Source organism: Lepidothrix coronata, unplaced genomic scaffold, assembly GCF_001604755.1.
Source record: "Lepidothrix coronata isolate B3197 unplaced genomic scaffold, Lepidothrix_coronata-1.0 Scaffold0, whole genome shotgun sequence".
Classification (NCBI taxonomy): Eukaryota; Metazoa; Chordata; class Aves; order Passeriformes; family Pipridae; genus Lepidothrix; species Lepidothrix coronata.
The window spans coordinates 7625637-7648388 of record NW_016690180.1 but is presented as its reverse complement, the minus strand read 5'-3'; the positions used below and the strand labels follow the sequence as shown (position 1 = coordinate 7648388).

At 34.9% G+C, this 22752-nt stretch overlaps 1 protein-coding gene across 17 annotated transcripts in view; it reads right to left on the bottom strand.

Moving 5' to 3' along the window:
• The window catches only part of FRYL (FRY like transcription coactivator), a 161167-nt gene that overhangs the window by 23494 nt on the left and 114921 nt on the right, over positions 1-22752 (bottom strand). For 9 of the 17 annotated variants that reach the window (XR_001877335.1, XM_017830337.1, XM_017830255.1 and 6 more), the window contains 21 exons: positions 22250-22390; positions 20848-21016; positions 19466-19550; positions 18806-18918; positions 16322-16472; positions 15881-15984; positions 15134-15319; positions 13608-13812; positions 13121-13242; positions 12458-12648; positions 11664-11758; positions 10074-10681; positions 9408-9505; positions 8264-8434; positions 7139-7279; positions 5388-5585; positions 3980-4141; positions 3663-3737; positions 3043-3219; positions 767-775; positions 224-427 (listed from right to left, as the gene is read on the bottom strand). Coding sequence is in view for 16 of the 17 variants with exons in the window: in XM_017830337.1 (XP_017685826.1) it covers positions 224-427; positions 767-775; positions 3043-3219; positions 3663-3737; positions 3980-4141; positions 5388-5585; positions 7139-7279; positions 8264-8434; positions 9408-9505; positions 10074-10681; positions 11664-11758; positions 12458-12648; positions 13121-13242; positions 13608-13812; positions 15134-15319; positions 15881-15984; positions 16322-16472; positions 18806-18918; positions 19466-19550; positions 20848-21016; positions 22250-22390 (3405 nt within the window). In the remaining variant the exon portion in view is untranslated. The remainder of the gene's footprint in view (positions 1-223; positions 428-766; positions 776-3042; positions 3220-3662; positions 3738-3979; positions 4142-5387; positions 5586-7138; positions 7280-8263; positions 8435-9407; positions 9506-10073; positions 10682-11663; positions 11759-12457; positions 12649-13120; positions 13243-13607; positions 13813-15133; positions 15320-15880; positions 15985-16321; positions 16473-18805; positions 18919-19465; positions 19551-20847; positions 21017-22249; positions 22391-22752) is intronic. The other 8 variants (XM_017830603.1, XM_017829590.1, XM_017830758.1 and 5 more) reach the window with 3 other exon arrangements.

Genomic DNA, 22752 nt, shown 5'->3' with positions numbered 1-22752 from the left:
CTTCACTGATGTTGTTATGAAAAAGAAGCTTAGCCACATTAATTTAGTTCCTTATTATGTCACTTAGTCTGAAAGTGTGAGCCACACTCATCCATTAAAAGTGCAAGGGAAAGCTTAAGTTCTCAGCTGGGTTGGAAAGGACCTCATCCAGTCCAACCTTTGATCCAACACCGCTGTGGTTACTAGACCATGGCACTAAGTGCCACATCCAAAAATAACTTACCATCTGTGAACGAGACAGTATCTGACTTGCAGTCAGTGCTGCTTCTTCTTCTGAAGACTCATCAGTATCTTCCTGGTTGGTCAAGTTCAAGCTCGGTGTGCTACCAGAGTACTGACATTCCTGAAGGGACGGTGTGTCTCCTTTGTCAATGCTGTCAAGAGAGCGCCTACGAACGCCCCAGTTGAAGTTGTCCATGCTTTCACCCTGTAATAAAAAAGTTTGCATACATATGTATGTAGGAATTTCAACATAATTAAATTAATACACAAATGCAACAGAGAGAACACAAGTACTGAATGCGTTATGAACAGAGTTTCAATCAGCCCTTTAATTTTATTAAAATTTTAAATACCTTTTAAAATGTTTATAAACAAATTAAAATATATGGCAAATTAAGTAGAAATCTTTTTAATATCTTCTTGGAAAGTAACTCAGTATATAATCTAGAACTATACCAGTATTGATTTTATAATCTGACTAGAAAAACAAACACATCACAGACAACAACAGATGAACAAGCCAGGGCACCAGGCTGCAACTTACCTGCAGCTCCTGGTTAGCAAAAAGGAAAACACATATAATTAGAAAGAACGAGGACAAACACTGAAAGATACTCTAGAACCAGGGAAAAATGTTTTATTACATAAGATTTGCCAACAGTAAAAGACTGATTCAAGCTCTGAAAAAAAGCTTTAGTCAAAAAGCTAGTATTTAATGTTTCTTTCTAATGAGAGATTGATTAAAAAAATAAACAAACTGATGACAAAACACTAAAACCAGCATGCTCATGATACATTTTCTCTAGCGTAACATGTAAAGCAACTGTTTCAACAAACATTGATGGAATTCTTTCACTAACACACATGAATCTATACTGACCACATCCAACTGACAAAGCACCACCAACATTAATTATATACACGGTGTAGAAAGGACGATGTTGTCATTAACTGTTTTACCAGCTACTTTGTGTCAGTTTTAGAAAGCACACCTGGACACCAATAGCTGGATCCATTCTCTTGGCACATTTTAAAGCTAAGGTATCTGGGTTTCAAATAATCACCATGCTAAGTGAAATCCATAACTTTAAGACATAGCTGTTCTAATTCTCAAGTACAATAATGATCTTTGATTTTCTCACACATTTTGTCAACCTTCAACAATTCATCTAAGTAATATGGAAAACCCGGTGAAGTTCACCAGTCTACAGACAGTTACTAAAACACCACATCTAGCCCCAAATGTGGCTCCAAAACGCCCCAACAGAGTATCTTGTGGTGACTTAGGAGATCATTATGATGCATTAAATATGTAAAGCAAACTAAATATTTTGTAGTCTCTTTCTCTCTTAGTGATTTCTTTTGCTCAAAAAAAAAGATGAAAAGTTATGGCAAAGCAAAAGAATTCCAACTACAACAAAGTACTACTACTGCAGGCTGAACCACTTAAGTTTAACCTGAATATTACTCAGATTTTAATGGAAAAGCCCCAGTTCATACTGTTGACATTTAATTATTAGCAATAAAGAATATTCTATATTTTTGGTGCAAAACTAGGCAGAGCTCTTATATCAAGTGCAGAATTTATATGGAAGACCCTACATATGTACAATCTGTGCTTTTACATTTTTTCCGAGTATAGTACTACATGTTTCATTCAGGTAAGTAATAAGAAAGAAACAGTTTTTTCTTAATTATGATCTGCTATTAAAACAACACAGAAAATGAAGTTAAAGGTTAACTTGGTTTGGCAAGTTTCCAACTTTTGGCATCCTACCTGCAAAGTCCTATTTAGTATTAAAATAATGTTTTACTACTACTGAGCATCAATTTTGAACTGCTTTGACTACTTGTATTAAATACAGGAAATTGTGTCTGTGTAGTGTGTGGTTACATCTATGCAATAGACCATAATGAGCCTGTACTTTCCCTAGAAGGTACAAATATTAGCTGCAGTGAGGCAATACACAGGAAGCAGGAGGAAAGTGAGATAAAACCAAAGTATTAGGGGGAAAAAACCCAGGATTTTGTAAAAAGGGCTAGATAAATCAGGAGAAGAATAGACAGGCAGATATTCTTAGTAGCTTGTGGACTCATGACCAGCAAGGGTCTCCATTCTAATTCAATATTTTGCATAGACTAATGAAACCACTGCGAGAAACTACAAAGCATTTGACCTTTTTAAGCTTCAGCAAATTCTTGTCTGAAGCAAGTAACAATTGTTAACAGAATCCTTACTATTTCTCAATATTTGAGAATTAATTTTGTTTTACTTCCCCTCTCTCTTTTTGACAGGAGGAGAAATGGAGGAAATGTAAGAACTGCAATAAACCAGATATAATGTAAAAGTCAGTGAAAGCAATTATAGAGAGCAAGTCAGTCATATATGATGAGATAGTGTATCATACAGTTTGTCACTTTGAAAGCCTTGTCATGTTTTCAAAATCCAGAAACATATCAGAAACAAAAATTATGCCATTTTCTTAACATATTGTTCCATAATTAAGTTTTCTACTGTATGATACCCAGGTGTTCATGCTGTAATTGGCTTATACTGTCATATCACTGCACTTTCTTTCACTTAACTCCCCCCAAAAAATCTCATCTCTTCCCCCAGAAACCATCCAACAGTTTGCAACAACTTAACACTGCAAAGTTTGTGACACAGGTTTCTTTATCTAGATAAGCTCAATGATGTCATAAATTCTTCTGAATTGGATTAGTTAGTAGAGCTACCAATTCCTTAGAATTGCACCAACACAACCTTATTTTTAAAATGTTCTCAAATGGAAATATACAGAAGAAACCCCAAGGTCTCACCTCTGCATCTTCCAATTCAACATCTAAAAAGTCAAAGTCTTTAAAAACTCCAAATTGTTGTTCACTGGTATTGTCTTCTACAGCCACTTCCTCCTCTTGAATCACTTCTTCTGTTGCTGAAATTAGACTAGTTTGTTGATCTCCAACGTCCAAGTCTTCATTAGAAGAAAACACAACCTGCACATAAGATTAAAAAAATAGAAATAAAACCTTCCAGTTTCTCTAACTCCTAAAGTCAGGTATCCTGCTTCCTGCCATTTAATGGCATTACAGGCAGCCAGCACGAGTACAACTATACTGATAAAACCAGGGTAAATCATATAGCCCTCTCCCTAGAAGACTGACCTAAAGTCACTGAGACAGCAACATTAGTTTTGGCTGAATTTAAATAGTGTTTTGAAGCCTGGTTAATAAAGAACCATGCCCATTGGACTTTTTGAGGAGTAACAGTAATTCATTACTTATGATTCCATCTCTAATTTTTCAGTTGGATTTGTGAAGTGCTGAACCGAAACTAGTTTGTCAAAACCTGCTGTTCACAACTTCACCAATACTTAAAAATGCAATAGCATTCCACTACTCGAGTTTAAAAACCAAAACAAATCACCATCACCACTTACTGAAGGATTCTTGGGAAGACCAGATTCTGGACCACACAGAGAAAGTACATTCATTAGCTTCTCCCTAGTCCTTCTCTGAAAAATATACCAAAGGCAATCACATAAGCATGACATTTGCATTTTTACCTAGTCATAGTGCATGCTGACATCCTCTAAAAAGAATCTTAAATTTTTTTCTTTTTGCCAGTATTAGCTTTTAGTTTATGCTGTATTTGTTTACTGGTTTATTAAGACACAATACACTTCAGTAGGTTTTTTTAATACATTCATAAACACTGTCTCCAATATATGTATAAAGTGTTTGAGACACAACGTACCTGAGATAGCTGCGGTCTCTTCCAGCTGACAGGAACTAGTGCATTTGAATTGGAGCCTGAAGAAGTTGAAGAAGTGCTCCGGGTGACAGCAATGACTTTTGGCTTCCCGTTTCTGCCAGCTGCGCTGTGTTGATCACCATACTTATTCCCAATAATTGGTGTCTAGCAAAGGCAACAAACACTTTCTTAAAATTCAAATCTATATTAGTAAAGAATACATACTTGATTTTAGAATTTAGCATTATATAAAATGTAGGAGGGCTTGTCCTGTTTGTAAGCATTCTGTAAAGCCCATGTCTAATCCACTGAGCCTCAGTACACTGGGGAATACAAAGCTGAATATTTGTACCCTACGCAGCAAGCTGCCATTCTGCCCACTTGTGTATTTTCGAATTATGCACATTTTATGCTGAGGATCAAACTGTATTTTTAAGCACACTTTAAAACCAACTGTGTTCCAAGTTTAAAATATGCAAAGCTTCTCTATAGCATCATTCCCTGCCATTAACAATTTTCACAGACCAGCAACATCACAAACACATGCACACTTCTGAAAAACCAAAGATCAAATTCAGCTCTTTCAACAGCAAATGCTATTCCAGTGAACTCTGTGGGAATTCATCTTGTCTCTTGGTTTTGTCTTTCAGTTATCTGCATGCACTGAAACTTCCAGTAGTGAATTTACTTACCAATTCAAGTAATGCTCCTAAGACATCTGTATCTCCAATCATTATCTGGGGTTAGTTTCAATCAGAAGCCCTTACTTGTGATCACTTCTAAAGTTTCTACGATTTTCACAACTCTATATTACACTGCAGTCACTTGGCCACTCCCCTTTTCAGACACAGAATAAGTATCAGCTGTATTATTCTCAGTTCTACTGAACCCTTATAAGGGGTAGGGGTGATGTTTTTAACCACAGGAGGTTTTTCTCCGGTTGTGTCCCTCTCACATTGAGTTTCCTGTATTTTGTATCCTACTCTCTCTTCTATATTTCCTCCCCCTTCCAAAGTCATGCCAAAACTGTACAGGGTTTTAATCCTCTCAGTCCTTGAATGCACAACCCTTCATTTGTTGAAAGCCTGCAATGTTCAGCTGCAAGTAGCAGCCATCTGCATTATTCTGCTCTCTGACATAGCTGAAATACCCTTGAGAATAATCTTATTGACTTCTAGTAATTAACTCTCCAGGCATTCAAAAGGGAGAAAAGGCAAAAACGCAACATAAAAGAATTCAAAGTTTATCTTCCAGTATGACTCTAATCACAAGTATGAAAAATTTCAACCTCTGCCACTCTTAAAACTTATACTTATTTTAAAACATGTAAACATAGAAGGCTAACAGAAAATAACACCTGAGTTTGCAACAGCAAGTCATTACTGTGTTGTTATTTAAATGTAATAATTACCTCTGATATATCAAAATGAAAATCTAAGGTCTTCCCAGGTAGCTCCTTCGAGACATTATTAAAAATTTTCGTGAAAGAGATTTCAGGAGAACCTATGTCGCCTCCATAAGACTTCGGAATATCATTAGGCACAACAAGGCTTGCAGATCGAGACACTACCAGTTTCAAAATATTAAGGGCTTCCTTCCAATATGGACTCTAAAGAGAACATACACAAATCACAAAACAATCACTTCAACCAAGACAGCAACTTTCATGTACAGTAGGATTTTGCAAGAATCCTCAAATCAAAACCTATGATCCTTTACACATGGCTAAAGGTGCTAGCACAGGTGGGAAGCTTCAGCCCTTGAAGTGCCAGGAAAGCAGTGGCAAGGTACCAGGCCATCCCATGTGGGTGGTCAGGGCCAGCCAGGCAGGCTCATTAGCTCCAGGTCACGATGCCAGCCACACCAGACTGTCCCATGTCCCTCAGTTCCTGTAGTTACACTGGTTTTTACCACTGCCTGAAGTATCTGCCCTTCATGCCCCAGGAGATAAAATGATAGTATTTAAAAACTTCCACTTCTTGGTATCTTTAATTATTTTACATTATGGATAGAGTGAACTGATTTTGAAACAAACAAAACTATTTTGTGCTTGAAATCATGAGGAAATATAAAAGATCTTAAAAAAGTGAAAACATTTACAAATCAAAAATGAAAACATTTACTCCATCAAACCAATGGAGTGCTTAAAAAAAGCCAGGGAAAAAATATGAGAATATGAGAGGCAGAGCCGGAGTCAAGGTAACTTCTCTGGAATATTTTTTTGCTAGTACCATTCTTTCGAAAGCTTACATTTTCTAATTAAGATTACATTCCATGGTAGTGTGGGCTTGCACAGAAAGCTCAGATAAAGGTCAGAGGTAAAGCAAGCAGCTGCCAGGCCATAAAAGCTATAGTTAACGCTAATCATTCCATTTTGCCTAATGTACTCTGACAGGAGCACAATATCTAAAGCACATATCCATCAGTAACAAAACATCCAGGGACACTACTCTTCCTGGTTAATTATGATTAAACCATTTGACTGAAATACATTTGGAATAATGGAATTCAGAGAAAAAAGAAAAGGAGGGGATAAAAAAAGAGAATGTTGTGCACTGAAATGGTTTTATGCTCCAGGCATTTTTATAAAATCTTTCAGCAAGATGCTAGACTTTCTTCCGTGAAACAGATTTTCAGTGAATTTGTGTTCCATGTACAAAGGCTCAAATTACCTTGGGCAAAACACTATGGTTCATCTTTTGGGGACTTTATCTAACAAAAAATGCACTCAATTTTGTTAAGGTGCACCTTAACGTTCCTCACAGATGTATTACTGAAAGTGGTTCAAATATGCATTTAACCATAAAACTTTCTTTTTAAAACAGATACACATAAATAAAACATTTGTGCAGCTTAGCAGTAAACATTTCCTTATATTTCAGTAGTTGAAGGATCATCTCCTTTAACTGCATATGAGGAGTAGCCTGTATCTGTGAACAGATGCACATTCAACCAGATAACTTGTCCCACATGATGCAAATCACACTGGACAATACATAAACATCTAGTGAATAAACTACATAGGAAAAAAACCCCTATGGAATCCTACTTCAAACAACTACTTTTATATCTGAAATAAATTCTGCCCAAAATTCAAGCGTAATTTTGATACCACTTTGATAATAAGCAGAAAAGCCTTTTACAGTTCTTCAGAGTACCTACCTGAACATATTTACCAATAACTTTTATGATTTCCAAATTAAATTGCTTCACTGGTGCTGTGGATAGGTCAATATGACTCAGAAGACTGTAAATGATCTGCAGCAAGGACTGTTGCATACTGGATAACCCTTTCTCTAACAGCTAAAAAAAGTTTTATAAAACACAAAATTTAATTAGGGCTTTTAATGGTAACAAAAAATGAAAGCAAACTATAAACTATAGCTAACTTCCACACACATTTATTTTCCCCTCCAAGAAACTGAAATGTACCACTTCCTGTTTTTTAAACCTTTGTTTTAGCATTAAAAACCAGTAATGTAATAGAACAATGGTTTTTGTCCTGATTTATTTTCCCACTGAATTCTGACATATTTGTTAGCACAGATCTAAAGCACCTAACAATAAAACACTTCTCACTAAATAGGAGTGTTCATACAAATTCGAAACCTTAAAATTGTAGGAAAAACAATTGCAGCTATGTCTTTAAGAAGGTTGGTTAACACAGTTTTATGAACAAAAGAAGTACATACAAAGTCATTCGTAAGAATGAACAAATATTTTAAAAATATATTCATCAGTTTGAAATTATACACTTCAAGGACAAGCTCTACAAGCTTTTCACACAAGGTACTTTTTAAAGGTAATGACAGCTTTCCTGTATGAACAGCTGGCAGAATTATACAGTGATTTCAGTAATTTAAATTATCTTTTATATATTATGCAATACTTACATTTGAACTTTGCAATTATTTTTTTAGATTGTGATAGAGACATCTTTAAATGTGCACTTGGCTAAAAAAGGTCTCTTAAAATGTGCATTAAGCATATTTTGCAAAAGCCAAGACAGTGTATATTCATGTAGTATAGAACACAAATTACTACTACCAAACACTCCTATCACAAAAGGAGCTCTTTCATTAGATTAGAGGAATTATCACTGCAAGTTACATTTAAATTACTGCACTCCAAAATGGCAGTAGTCATTCCTTTTCCATCCTAGAACATTTTAGTATTATTTTCCTATTATGGAAGATGTACTTTATTCCCCCCAGTATTCACAATCATAAAAAGTAAGGAAATGGCAAGAAATTGTCAACATGAGATACACTTTTATTAAAAATTTACCTCTGCAAGATAAGTTATGAGGTTAAATGTGGCATCTGAGAAAGAGTCATGCAAATATCTACACACTACATTAATCCAGTTAGAACAGTCTCTGGAGTAACTGTGTGTACTGTATAAACTCATCATATGAGCCAGATTGGCAAGAGTTGGTGACTTCTCCTCAGCACAAACCTGAAAAGCAAAAATATATTTAATCATATTAGAAATTATAATTTTTTAAATCCAAGCATTCACAAGTCATTATGCACTTTTCCCAGATTTCACCCCATTTTCTAATAACTGAAACAGAACTAATCACACAAGCATGACTAATGGTTTCTGTTAAATTTTGCTACTGTGGCATCCATGTTCCAAGTTTATCTATTTTAATCATACCAAACACACCTCAACTAGTATCCCTAGCTTTAGTAACACAAGTATTTCAGGGACATCAGTAATGTGTGGATTTGCATCAGGCACGTATTCCTTTGAGATAGCTTGTGCACATCTTAGGGGTTCACATATGACAGTCTGGGCAGCCAGAGGCATCTCCTATTCCAGACAGCACTTTCTTATTCCCCTTTCCACACTCTTCTTTAAAAGGCAGATTGTCAGGCCAGCGCAACACCATCCTGGCTGGTGACTGCTGGTCTGCACCATGTACTGCTTTAACAGCCACTACAGTTCAGAAATATTTCAGGGTTAATCACTGAGTACAAGTAACAGAAAGAACACAAAACCTAGTCTTCTCCATCTACTAATCCGAAAGGTGAGGATCACTTCCTTCTCATAAGTAAATTAGGAAATAAATTAACGCTTAAAATGTGATTATGTTTACATTTTAAATGACAAATGGAAAAATCGGACAAGGGAGAAAAAGTAACTGATATCATCAACAAGAAATTTTTTTCTTGAAATCTAAATTTTATAGATAAGCTAAATGTGTTTTTTCATTGGCAAACAGAAACTCAGGGGTTGGTATGACGTCCAGCTATATAAATTAGGGTTGGATCACATCTTTAAAAAATAGCATTTCATAGTTATTTATATTACTATTAGAACCATGTAGAAGTATTACACAAACGGAGCCAAAAAATAAAAACCCAAAGCAGAAACAACACTGGTATAACCTCCTGGGTACTTTTCCAAGCATCACGTTACATACCTTTGCTATCCTGTCAGCTGTTTCTTTACAAAACTGTGTTGGGTTATCAAAATGTTGTATCAGATGAGGAAGCAGGCACAAGATGTTTAGGGGAAATCCTAAACACATACATAAACACAGTTATATGAGCCCTAAAGATTTTTAATATTACTTAATTTAATGTTGAGTTATCCGGTATTTAAAACCCTTACAGCATGAAACGTACATTCGCATAAACATATAAACTAATATATACACATATCTAAGTGTGTATCTATGAAGAACATATATATAGATGTGTCTGTGTTAGGTACAAAAATAAACTCATCATTAGACCAATTAAGCAAAACTACCATGAAACTGGATAGTTTTAGGAACTAGTCACATTGTTTCTAAAAATGTGTAAACAGTACTAATTGAGATAGCACAAGATCATGAAAAATAATACACTGCTCTTGAAACTCACTTGTAAGCAATAACCAATACATAAAGTTTACGTGAAATCTTTCTTCTCAGACAATCATGGTCTGTAATGTATTCCCACTATCCAGCAGTGTTAATATCGACAACTGCAAAAAACATTTAACTGAAGTCTTTCTTTAAGGCAAATGCCTAATTACTACTGATTTTGATTCCACTTAATTTGATGAAAAAAAAGTTTTTTTATTACATATTTGCAAAAGATACCTGCTAACTGAGAAGGATCCACCAAAGCATGCCGGGAGATTGTGATGAGTTTACTGAGGAGATGAACAGTCATTTCTTGTGTTGATGCTGAAGTAAAGCCTTTCAGGAAAAGCTGCTGAAGGCCTGGAAAGTTATTCCATTTCAGTTTATTCTGCACCTTTTCTATCTTTTCCCGACTCTCTGATTTATCCAGAGGCATGTGAATAAGAAGCTTGTTGAGTAGCTTGAGAGCCAAAAGGTATTCATACTCATAGTCTGACTCCAGCAACGAAGCTGCAATCCAAAATATAGTGGCCATCAAGTTGACAGGGTCAGTAGTGGGCTGCACATCATACAATCCTCCCTCTCTCAGGGAGGAAAGGCTTCTAGTCCTGGCCAAACTTCCACCATGATTTATCCTTCCATCCATTATATCCAGCGTGTTGCTCCGTCGCCGGTCGCCTCTCCGTTCACTGATTAAATTCAGTCTCAAGGAATTACTCCTTGCATTGCTGTAGTATCCCAAACAACTGCCACTACTAATGGGACTTGTGCTTAGATTTATCTGTCCAGTGCTTTTCCTATTAGCTGCATACTTGTTTCCCATTACAGAATCGTGGTATGAGGTTCTAAAATAAAAATCAATATTACATATTATTCCATGTGAAATACTTTAATAACATACAGTTTAGTAAAAAGAAAGAAAGAAAAAACACATTACACTAATCACATACACATGCAGTGAATATTCTGCTTCATCACCATAGGAGTATTATAATATATGTAAACACAAAACTTCTGTATCTATTATTAAAATATCCTTACAACATAAGGACAAGACTGTAGCATCCTGTTATCTCTTCTACCTAATCTATTTGTTACAATCCCAGAATACAAAAAAATCACAGCAAAATCAGAAAAATTAGCCTATAGCATGTAAAAGATTACCTGTAAGTGATGAGCTAGCATCCCAACTTACTTATAGATGCGATAAAAGTAGAGAAATGAATGAATTTGCTTATTACCATATATTTGTCTGAAGTATCTGACTTAGGAAAACCAACATCTTCCAGTTCTCATACTGAGAAATTGAATATATTCCAAGAAATTTCAACATTTTCAAAAAATTTGCAAGGAAGTCAAACAAAGAATAGATGTCTGTAAATTCAGGGATATTTTTCAGTTTGATAAAAAGCCATTGAGCTAATCACTCCCAACTGTGATGAGACACACAAATGACTCAGACTGTTCAATTACATTTCTCATATATGGACAAAATTGAGGCCTAAGACAGACCAGTATTTGCAGTGCCTATATTTTTGAGAAGCTTCAGAAGAACTGACCACACATTTAAGAACTGAGCCATGAGGAGCACCTTGAATACCTATTCTGTAAAATTAAATTGGACCCAAGAGGGTGAATTGGAAAGGTAGCAAAGATCCTTTTCAGGAAATCTAGAAGTTTTGTTTGGGGCAGAATAATAAAAACATACAAGAGCAAGCAATTTCGCTATATGGATACAACTATTCTGCAAAGAAAACAAGAAAACATTTAATTACATTTTTAATACAGATTTTTAGTAATTCAAATGTATAAATAAGCATAACTTACTGAGAAAGAGCAGAAAGCAGATCATAATGCTTCATGGTTTCAGCCAATGTATCAATAGCAGACTCTAAAGTCAAAAGCAGCTCTATGACAAAACCCTGGGGAAAGCCACAAGCCATTATAAATTATGCAGTATGCACAAGTAATATCACAGAAAATCTACTGAGTAATAATATAAAAATAAAAAAAACCAGTATCAGTAACTAAATTATTTCATGTTTCAATTAGAACACAATCCTGATGAGACTCAAATTAGCAGTACAGCTCCAAGATAAGGAAAAACTTCCATTTATTTTTAAGTATTCACCGAATTCATTCTGGTTTGCATTATTTTTAAAGATGAACTGAAGGATGGAGTCATTTAGACACTCATTTTGCAGAATTAGAAGATCAGATCCACTCTTTGGATGTACAAGGACACTAAGTTGAATGATTGTTAACACTTTTTCAGGTTAAGTTCTTCATTAAAGAAAAACTAAATTATTTTCTATATGGCTGATCTCAGTATTCTCCAACAATGAAAGAGAAGGTGTTTTCAGAAAAGAGATGATTAAACTCTCTGAAAATTCCTCTTGCTGTAGAGGAGAATGTGCACAACTCATCATTTCATCAGCTAATTAGGTGAAAATTCAGAAAGAATCACGATTAAAACTGTTTTGACATTTGAAATATTTAAACATAAAAAGCAACTGAATAAAATAATGCTTTCATATTTTGCTGTCATTAAACTAGTAATGCAAGTACGCCCTTCACCCCGACTTAGCTTTCTAATAAAATGGAGGGAAAATTTCAAGTACCTGAGCTTCTTCTCCAGCATCACCAACAGTTTCTACTAGTCTGGAGAGAACATCAGAAAGTGTAGATGGCGTGAGAGGCTGCTTCAGAGCCCTGAAAATCTGAAAGGACCTCCCAGCATAATGTCGAGAGGAGCATGAAAGCGCAGTTTGCAAAGCAACTTCACTGAGACGGCGTTCCAATTGATATCCTCCTACAAAAGCAAATAAATACTCAAGCAACGCTGCTTTATAAAAAAACAAATCCACTTGAATTTACTGAAGAGTAAATTGCCAAAGTCATTCCTAACTTTAAAATACCCTCATATCCTCTACATTTCTCTCAAGCAGTATTAGTTTCAAAAATCTTTACCGGAAAATAAACTTGTATACTTAACACTGAAAGACTTTCAGAGAATAAAGCATTTATGACTTGAGTATTATGTGTTCACAACAAATTAATAAGATATTTTATCTCATTCCTAAAAGATTAGATTTAAATCTGTCATAACAGATACATGAACTGAAATGTGCAACACATAAAAAAAATCTATTTTTTAGAAGCAGTAAGCAATTACTTACAGTGATTTTATAGATAACCTGTATGTCTACAGGCATTAAAAAAAATATTTATTTAGTGTGCAGACTTGGACATTTGATCATGCACTGACTTGTTTTCCAACATACCTGAGTTAGACTGTTTAAATATAGATACCACATGCTTTAAGAACACAGTTAACTGTTCAGCACTCTTTATACTAGGGTTCTTGGCCGAAACATCTTCATGATTCCACAGTGGGCCTCTCTTCCTAAAAATATAAAAAGAGAGTAAACAGAACATAAAACATAGCCTTTGTCATTAATACTACTTAAATTAAATTTGAACTTTAAGGTTAACTGCAAGAGAATCTACTACCTGCCATGTAAAAGAAACCATCTGGAACTGCAGACATGAATAGGAAAGAAGTTTGACAACTGCCCAATATTACACAAATATACAAGAAGTTAAGACAAAATTCTCAGGAAGTGATGGAAAGTTAGAGCTGTATTACATAAAATCACTTACTAGTGATAAGACAGAAACAGAATTAGACAGTATGATGCTAAATAGTAAGGGGTTTGCCATTTTTCCACAAAATACATGTCATGACAAAAATGAAAATTGATATCTTACCTTGAGGTAATAAATTCTATTAGAGTTTTCACTTTTTCATCCTGCTCTACTGAAATGTCAACCTCATTGAGGATTGTGGTGTGCAGTTGAGAAATGGCAGCACTTGTATTTCCTAAACTGATGCTAGAAGAGGTAGAACTTGAACTAAGCCCTGAGTCTGTCATTGGGGAGGGCTGGTAATCAGGTATAAAATCATGAACACCTGCTGAAATAAAAACAAGGTAATTATGAGCTTTTAAGTTGACAGTTAATATTAAACATATCAAAAGAAAAAACAGCCCTCTAAAAAAATCACTGACTTAGCAAATGTAATGAGAATAATTTAAAGAGAATAAATTAACGGATGCAGTAATTTCAATGAAATCAACAAGTCTGCTATATGAGAAGTCTTCACTTGACTTACATGACTTTTAATAGGGAATTGCCTGCTTAAAACCACTGTATTATGTTTGATTTTGTACTAGTAATATGACAGCTCATCAGCTTCTGAGGCATCTCAACTCAATAAGTTTAAACAAATTATAGAAACTTACTTCCTAATAATGAGCAGATAATTTTTTATCAAGACCCATGCCTTGTGCTAGGCATGCATATCTCTAAACACCTTATCTTAATCACCAGCTGGAAATGTTTGATGCTGACCTTACTGTAGCTTCTATCAGACATTTTAGTTTTAGTAATAGCAGAATATCGTGTCACAATTAGACAGTTTTACCCAAAACTGCAAATATTATAAAGGAAATGGTTTGTATACATCACTGTACAGATGCACCAATGAAGTTCTGCCAAACAGATTCACATAAAGGAGTTCTTCCACTATACACTTTTTAATTCCTCATTGCTACAAAACCCAAATTCACAAATCAGATGAGTATTTTTGGTTAGTAATAAAACCACTTCAAATGTGAACAAAAGAGAATGAACAATTGTGTGGCAATATACTGCCACCTACTGAAATAATATGAAATACTACATTTCAGAAAAAAAAGAATTATTTAGATTTCTTTAGAAACTACAATAGGCTCTCATCATTAAAACATTCCCTTCATAAAGAGATACACAGAAAACATATAGTGTTCTGTATAATTACAATATTGTAATGTTAATGTGAACATTAGAAGGTAGTATGTCAAAAAAGTATTCTGGTAACCAATAAACAATGCAATTACAGCTGACAAAAATGAAGAAATTCAAGTTGCTATAAACAAGTAAGGAATGTACTTTCTTGTTTTTTAATTTCAAGGGCATCACAAAAACTGCTGTACTAAAGATCCAAAACACAGAGCTCCCTCTTTGGTTTCCACTACTATTTAATCATTCAACTGTGCTCCCTACTTTGATGACTGGGCACAAAGTGCTAATGTGACCTATATTCATTTTGACTTCATTAAAATCCAAAGAAATATATTTTAATGCCAAGGGCTCAGGAAGATATTACAAATAAGAGAATTTTTAATAATGCCTGGAAGAAGAGAGAACTTCCCATGTCATTTTAACAAGCAAGACATAATAAATCAAAAGCATACCTGTGAAAGTATAATCTAAATGGGTAGTTTGCTTGACAGTAAGCACCCTGGACTCATTGAACTCTCTGTTTCTGAGTAGGACAGAAGCAACAGACTGGACATTACTGCCAGATCCCATCACTATCAGTAGATGTAAAAGTAGTTGTTTACAATGCTCATAGACTTCAGGGTGACAGTGGTCAAAACCTAACACAAAAGGAAAATGGCAAGGCTTTATATATTCAAAGGGCACACTGAATTACATTATTTAAAAAATTGCAGTATTCAAACTGGTCTGTTATACTTTACCAAATAATAGATATATAATTCACTAACCAATGTTTTTTCAGTGCTTCAATATAGAAACAAGAGCATACAGTTTAACGAACTGTATAGTGATCAGACCAAAAAATATATGATAATCCCATGCAGGGTTAAAGTACAGAGTGATTTTAAGTAAGAACTTAATCTGTGCTCTGTATGAAAATTACTACACATGGAAATAGAAAGAAAAAAATTGAATTTTACTGTGCCTACAAGGAGAAAGAGGTAAAAGTAAATCCAACAGAAAGTGCCTTTAAACAACTCCAAAAAAATCTTTATTCATACTAATCACTCTGAAAGATATTTAATTGAATTCTTAAATGTACTGTAAAAATTATTAAATTAATGAGATTTCAATACAATGGTGAATATTAATTTAAATATCAAAAAGAACAGTTAAGAATTCCTAAGTTACTATACATATTTCTGTAAGAAGTTAGTTACCTAGAAAAATTGCATGAAGCAAAAGATACAAATATCCTCCCCATTCCACCTTTACACTGTGGTCAACTATCAAGTCCGTCAAAAGAATCACTGCTATGTTGCATCTAAAACAAACAAAAATAAATTAGTTAGAAGAATGTAACATGAACTTTATGAAGAGCTGCAAAGAGCTTCATATGCTTCTAGCCTGTATTCATTCTTAAGTCTATAAAGATTCATTAAGTTGTGTTATAAAAGATGAACACTCATAACTAGGATAGAAAAACCTCCATCCTCCAAATTAAAAGGTTGAGTAATCCTAAATTGCTAGACCTGTCAGTAAACCCACAGAAAATGAATGTACTATCTACTGTCTTTTAATCTGCTATCTTCAAATTACTCTATTTGTGCAACACAAATTAAAACACAATGAATTGCCATAAGCTTTGTCAAAATAGTTACCTGTGAAGTGACATGCCTGGAGGAGAAGTTTCAGGCAAATAATCCACTAATGGTGACCAGCAACCTCCAGAAGGTGGGAAAGGTAGAGGCTCTCCTTGATTGTGCTCCATCACCTTCAACCGCCAGTTTGAATAGAGAGGCATTGAATCACCTAACACAACAGAAAATTAAACCAGAAACATACATAAAATACAATTTTCCGTATCATATAGTCTTCTAAAGAAATATTTTTAAATTCTTGAAAAGCTGAGATAGGGGACAGGGAAAGGTAAACCAGCCGTAAACAGTAGTAGTTGGACAGAGTTTAAAAAAAAAAAGTGGCTATTTCTTTTGGTATAAGGTTGATTCTACAAAAGACACGCCCATATCAGAGTAAGATTTTGTTGAATAGGTTTGTAAAAAAGATGAAAAAAAGGCAAAGTGATCTAATGTAATTTCCTTGAATTTCAAACCTCATGTCAGATAGGGAGTTAGTCAAGGCTGGCACCTTAGATCGTACTGAACTCACTTTTGAAGAGCATTCCACTATAGCCTAAGGAAGTGCTTCTCAAGAGCACTTCCTCATACGTCTTGCTAGTAAAAACCCACCATGCCAGACAGTAAAAATCTACACGTCAGATAACGCCAGCCTGATATATGGGGTAACTCAGAAATTGGCACTTTTACAACAGCATAGCCCAATCCCACTGCTTTACAAAAGTTACTGCTCAGAAAATCAGTAAATTTGTCAAGAAAACACAAAAACCATTTAGTTTTTGATGAAGCAAGCTTCAAAATTGGAGGAAAAACAGCTATTTGGTATGACAGTATACTGTGTTACACATTCAAGACACTTTTCTGTTTTTAAAGGAAATGTTTTGGACTTCAGAACAATCAGTCAAGGATAGAAACAAGCAAGGAAACTGCCTCAACAGTTCAATGTTTCAGTGATTCTAGCAGCTGTCCTTTTGGAAGTACAGCTGCAGAAGTCTCACATGTTCACACGTGTATTAGCTCATTATCACCTTCTCCACCGGAAGTGACAAACTTCTTACTGATGGAAGATGTGAGATATCTTCTGCTTCAGGATACTCAGTGTTGCTACCACAAACAGCAAACAAAAATGAAAATGACCACAGCTGTGATAACTGGCCCATTGCCTATCCGAGCAGTAGTAAACTGGCTGCCCAGAAGGTTACTGACCCAAGGTTTAGCAGATTCTGCATTAGGATGCCCAGTCTTTACAACAAGCTCTGTAACAGACATTAGGTTTCACCTTCTTGAAAGAGGCACTAAGAACCACATATTCACTCTAACCTTCATAGTCTGCACAGAGTCAGTCATTAAGGAGTGCCTAAGGAGATCCTAAATGGACGCTCATTGCTTCAATAGAACATGGAACATGCTGTGTTCCAGACTGACATCTGAAGCTTAAAACAGAAATTTACATCCTGTTGTTCAGGAGCACAAGAAAAGTAAGGAAACTGTAACATGCTCAAACAACTTAACTCGCAGCAAAATCAATTGTCAACAAAAATTGAATCTAAGAAGACAGCCTGTGGGAGCACTCTAATGATCTGGATCAGAGTGAAATGTATCTGATTATCCCATGCAGGGTTAGAGTACAAAGTCATTTTAATTACTAACAACCTCTTAGCTGAAACAAGAGTTTCAGTCAAACAAGTACTCTGACCAAGTATACAGAACCCACTAATGTAATGCATCATTTACCGTCTGACCATTTTCCTCATTTTTGCCTGATGACCTGATCTGTTTAGCTTTTCCTAGCATTGTCATGATGATTTTGTATCTTAGGTATTGGTACAAAAGTAGCCACAGTTAACAAGCCTCTGTTAAAAAAAAAATCTCATAAATATAATGGAGACATTTTTACCTCTATCCTTACCACTGCATCTCAGAAAAAAACAAAACAGAAATCATACAAAATAACCGAAAACACATTTTCAAAACAAGCTTGAAAATCAGACCTACATAATGAGACCCTTTTCCCTTGCTATACTTTCTTTTGCTATGGCTTCTAAGAAAGTTTTGTACCCATTTTTTTTTAAACAGGCCAAGGAATGCTATAATTTTAAAGAACAATTGCTTCTACTTTTCTTCTTTTTTTTTAAAACTTCTTTTCCATCACCTTTTTTTTTAATCTCATCTTCCTCCTGCTAATCTCTCTCTGTTTCGTCTGCCTAACTGTCAAGGGAAATAAAGTAAAATAATTTAATTTGGGAAGATGTTCATGACTCATTCCAGAGGACAAGTGAAGGAAGAAAGCATATTAACTTCTTTGTAAACTTTATCCTAATCAAATACGTGCCAGACTTCAATAATAGTACTAGGATGGAGGGAGGTAAAAACACTTTTTAAACAGGTTTATGCAAAAAAACACTGATAATGCCCTTTTCCTTACGTTCCACAACCTACAGCAGAAGTATTAACTTGAGAAAATTTGGTTTTCTATTCATAGAAGTATTTTAAAATAAAAAATGTTACTTTTTTCCTCTTCATATGATCCTCCAGAACTGCTGCTGTAGCGAGATTCTAGTCTGTGGTGCTGGCGGTTTAAGTTACTGTTCAACCCGCTGTAGATGTCTAGATGCCCGTAACTGTAGGTACAAAAAAAGCAGCATTAGTAACTGATATTCTGTGACAAACATCAGTCAGGGTATCTCACTAAAACTGTATTTCACCAAAAACATTACGCAAAAAACAATTCATCTTACAAGGACAATCAACATGATGTCAAAGGATCTCCACTGTATAAGACACATCTCCTCTAGCAACATTAGCTAAGGGGATTCAGAGAGATTATCCAATATATAAAGTATATTTCTGTTCATACTCCTCTGTAAAGGAAACTGAATAAATTATGGGACCAGGCATTTTATTGCTACAGCTATATTGTTGTTGATGCCTAAATTAGCTACTCTTACACTGGACTGTGTAAGAGCATGTTTCCTCTACAGTTTTTTGAGTTCAAACTACATTTGAGACTGCTACTGTTAATCCCAAACAGTATTCCAGTTCTGCTGATTAAAACTGGCCTGTAATTCCTGCAACGTAAGCATACCTGGTGCCACTGAGATGCAAGTATAGTACCTATCAGGAATTCCTGTAATTCAACTAATAACTGCTCTTTGAGGAGACACTTACTTCTCTTCGATACTGTCTTTTATGTGTTTACTATCAGAGTTGCCATCTGTGGGAGCTACCATCGTATTGCTACTAGAAGTGGTACCTGTGAATTATATTCAAAGAAAAAATTGGTCAATAAAAAGAAAAGTAGTCTTAAGCATTACATGACGACCCTTATTTACTTGTCCTTGCCAAAAGCCTTAATCAGGTTTACTCCACAGTGACTGGCACAAATACAAACTGAGCTATACAAATTACTTTCATATGTAGTAAAAGATCGCGAGCTGCTACCATAATTTCACTAACTGGAAAAACTAAAAATAAGCCATTCCAGGAATCTCTGAGTCTTCAATTTAAATTAAGTAGAAAGGTCAGTTTTTGAAACAGAACCTAGAGACCTATTTCTTCCTTCCCTGCATGCCACACCTCATCCTAATTTGTAAAATGTAGTTGGACTTTGAGTATGCACTTAAGTCAAACCACAAACAGATAAAGGATTAAAAGCTAATAGCCTACAGTAAAGCCTTTAGCAATTTCCTTTTAAGAGAAATTTGTAAGCATCACACTGAACTGATGACCACAACTGGAAACAATTTCATGCCCTCTTCACAGCCTTCGCTATTCCAAGTTGCATTAAGTGCAAGAGCCATGGAATTTTTATCATATTTCTAAACACTTTCAAGAACAAGTGCCAACACATTCAATTTGTGATCCAGAAAATCCCCATGTGATAGGTCCATGCTGCTTCATAATATTGACAGTTTGCAGCACAAAAGTTAAGTCCTTGCTTAGATACCCTCCCCACACCAATGTCTTTTGTGGCTCACTTTGAAAGACGCTGCACCAAAACAAGACAGCTTTTCCCTAGATTTCTCAGCGTGTTCTGGGATTGATGCATGAGGTAGACACTTCTGGTATTCTCAGTGGGTTTGGGTTCTTTTGATGACTGATCTATTTCTAATTGTTAATTATTTCTAAATAAATTCTCTTAAGTAAGTGTACTTAAATCCTCTTGAAACAATTTAAGATCGTGCAGCTTGTATCTATAACAGAACTTGAAATTTAACAACTGAGATGGATTTAAAATTATATACATTTTCCCAGTTGTTTGACTGAATAGACATAAAAGTCATACAGTGAGGGCAAACAGTGCAAGGCCTGAACATAGACAAGTCTGATACATATATTAAGACAAACCTGTTCTATATGAACCTATCAGACACTCTTCAATAAGAACTCAGATCATGTAAAACGAATTTTTTACTTTATTTTTAGAAGCAGAATGTTGCACTCCTGTTGAATATTTACAGATAAACTCCAACAGTATAACTGATTGATAGCAGCATGTTTATAACTGACAATAATACTAGTTTAAGTTAGTTAAGTTAGCAAATTCTTACCTGAAGTGACAGAGGGGATTTTGTAACTGGATGTAATGCGGTAATATGGTGGATTATCCATATGGGTGACTCCTGAACTGACAGGATCTGTAAGCTGAAGTTCACTCACCAGCTCTTCTAGTAGTTGCATTGTTTTATCTCTACCCAAATAAACAATAACTTTCTTTACCTGCCATAAAAAAGTATACAAATATACAAAAGACTTGAATATCACAACTTGTTAAAATTAGTATCTACTTGCACTGCAAGTGAGGATACACGAAACTTAATCTAATTCTAAAAGCAAACAAAATTGTTTTCCCAGCTGTCAACAGTAGCAGGCATCAGAAACATATCACAAGAGTAAGAAAGTAAGTCTGAAAATAAAGTCTGAAAGTAAGTCTTCTGGAAATTACTTAAGAAGCAAAAGATTTTCTTAGAAAGGTTTCAGCAACATCTGAGATCAACACTGGCACGAATGTATTCCGGTAAAATTTCTTTTCAATACTTCACAGTTCTCTTCTACACTATTTCTTTTCCTGCAGTCATCATATTTTTCCTCATGCTATCCTGAAGTGCTCTCACATACATTTTGACAAAAAATAAAATTGGCTTTGGGGGGGCTTGGGATGGTTGGTGGGTTGTTTTGGTATAGTATTTGGTTATATGAGAATGACACCCCACATGGTTTAACAGGTGCTTTATTTTACTATATTATCTGTCTGCTTTTTAGGAATATCCTAAATTACAGCATAGGAAAGACCATTTAATTCTTCAAATGCTTGAGACCTTTATATAGTCTTGTAAGAATAAACACCTAACTTAATATTTTATTAAGCATACAGCAATTAAGCTAGCCAGCAATTACTCTAGACATCAGTAAGTTCATATTTCTTCTTCTGACATTTTCTTGAGTTATTTACTGCTCAATGATTTATTTCCATTCTTTTATGAGAACTCAAAATGAATGGCAAGCAAGTGATGCAGGAATGTTTGACTCGAAGATTGTTTTGTCACCTTGTTCAATCCATACATGCAAAGATTTTGGGCTGCAAACATTATTTGCAGATTTCCTGATGAAAACAACTGCCAATCTATGAAGAACTTAAGCTGCCCTTAGGAAGAACTTAATAAAATTATAGGTCCTGATTTATTATTAGCAAAACCAATAATAATTTTCTAATGAAAATGCTGAGTTTAACTAAAATTGATACTGTAATTTTGACACAGATGTCCAAAAGTAACTCAAATGAAAGAGCTGAATTTGATTTGTTCATAGTACTTAGTGGTCATAAAACATGGGGTTGGAGATTTTGATACTAGAAATCCTACCTCAGACTTGTTTGGTGATCTTTGCTTCTAGACACACTCCTAATTTTTAAAATATCAATAAGCACCGAGGAGAGACATATCACATACTCACATAAGGCAAAAGGCTGGGTTCACTGTTCACTCCACAGATACTGATCAAGAAGTGTAAAATTATTTTCAGATTCTTTGGCCAGCTGTCTGCTAAAGTAGTCCAGACATTTTCTATCTCTGACCAAGCCACTTCATCACCATACTAGAAAACAAAACAGAGAGATCTTCTGAAAACTCCATCAGAAAACATTGTACTTGAACGTGATCTGTACTGACCAAGTGGGACATGTTCTAGAAAAAGGAGACACAAATCCTGTAGGAAACTGTTGCCTTTTTAACATTCCAGAGTGATGCTTTCATCTATATTCATGTTTATAAACACATTCTAGAAATAACTATTTTCTTTTATAGATATAAATGTATATATATACCTAACGATATATGTTCATACTATATTATTTTATTGATACATAATACATCAGACTGCAAGACCTGGGCCTGTTTAGTCTAGAGAAGAGAAGACTGAGAGGAGATCACATTAATGCATATAAATATTTCAAAGGC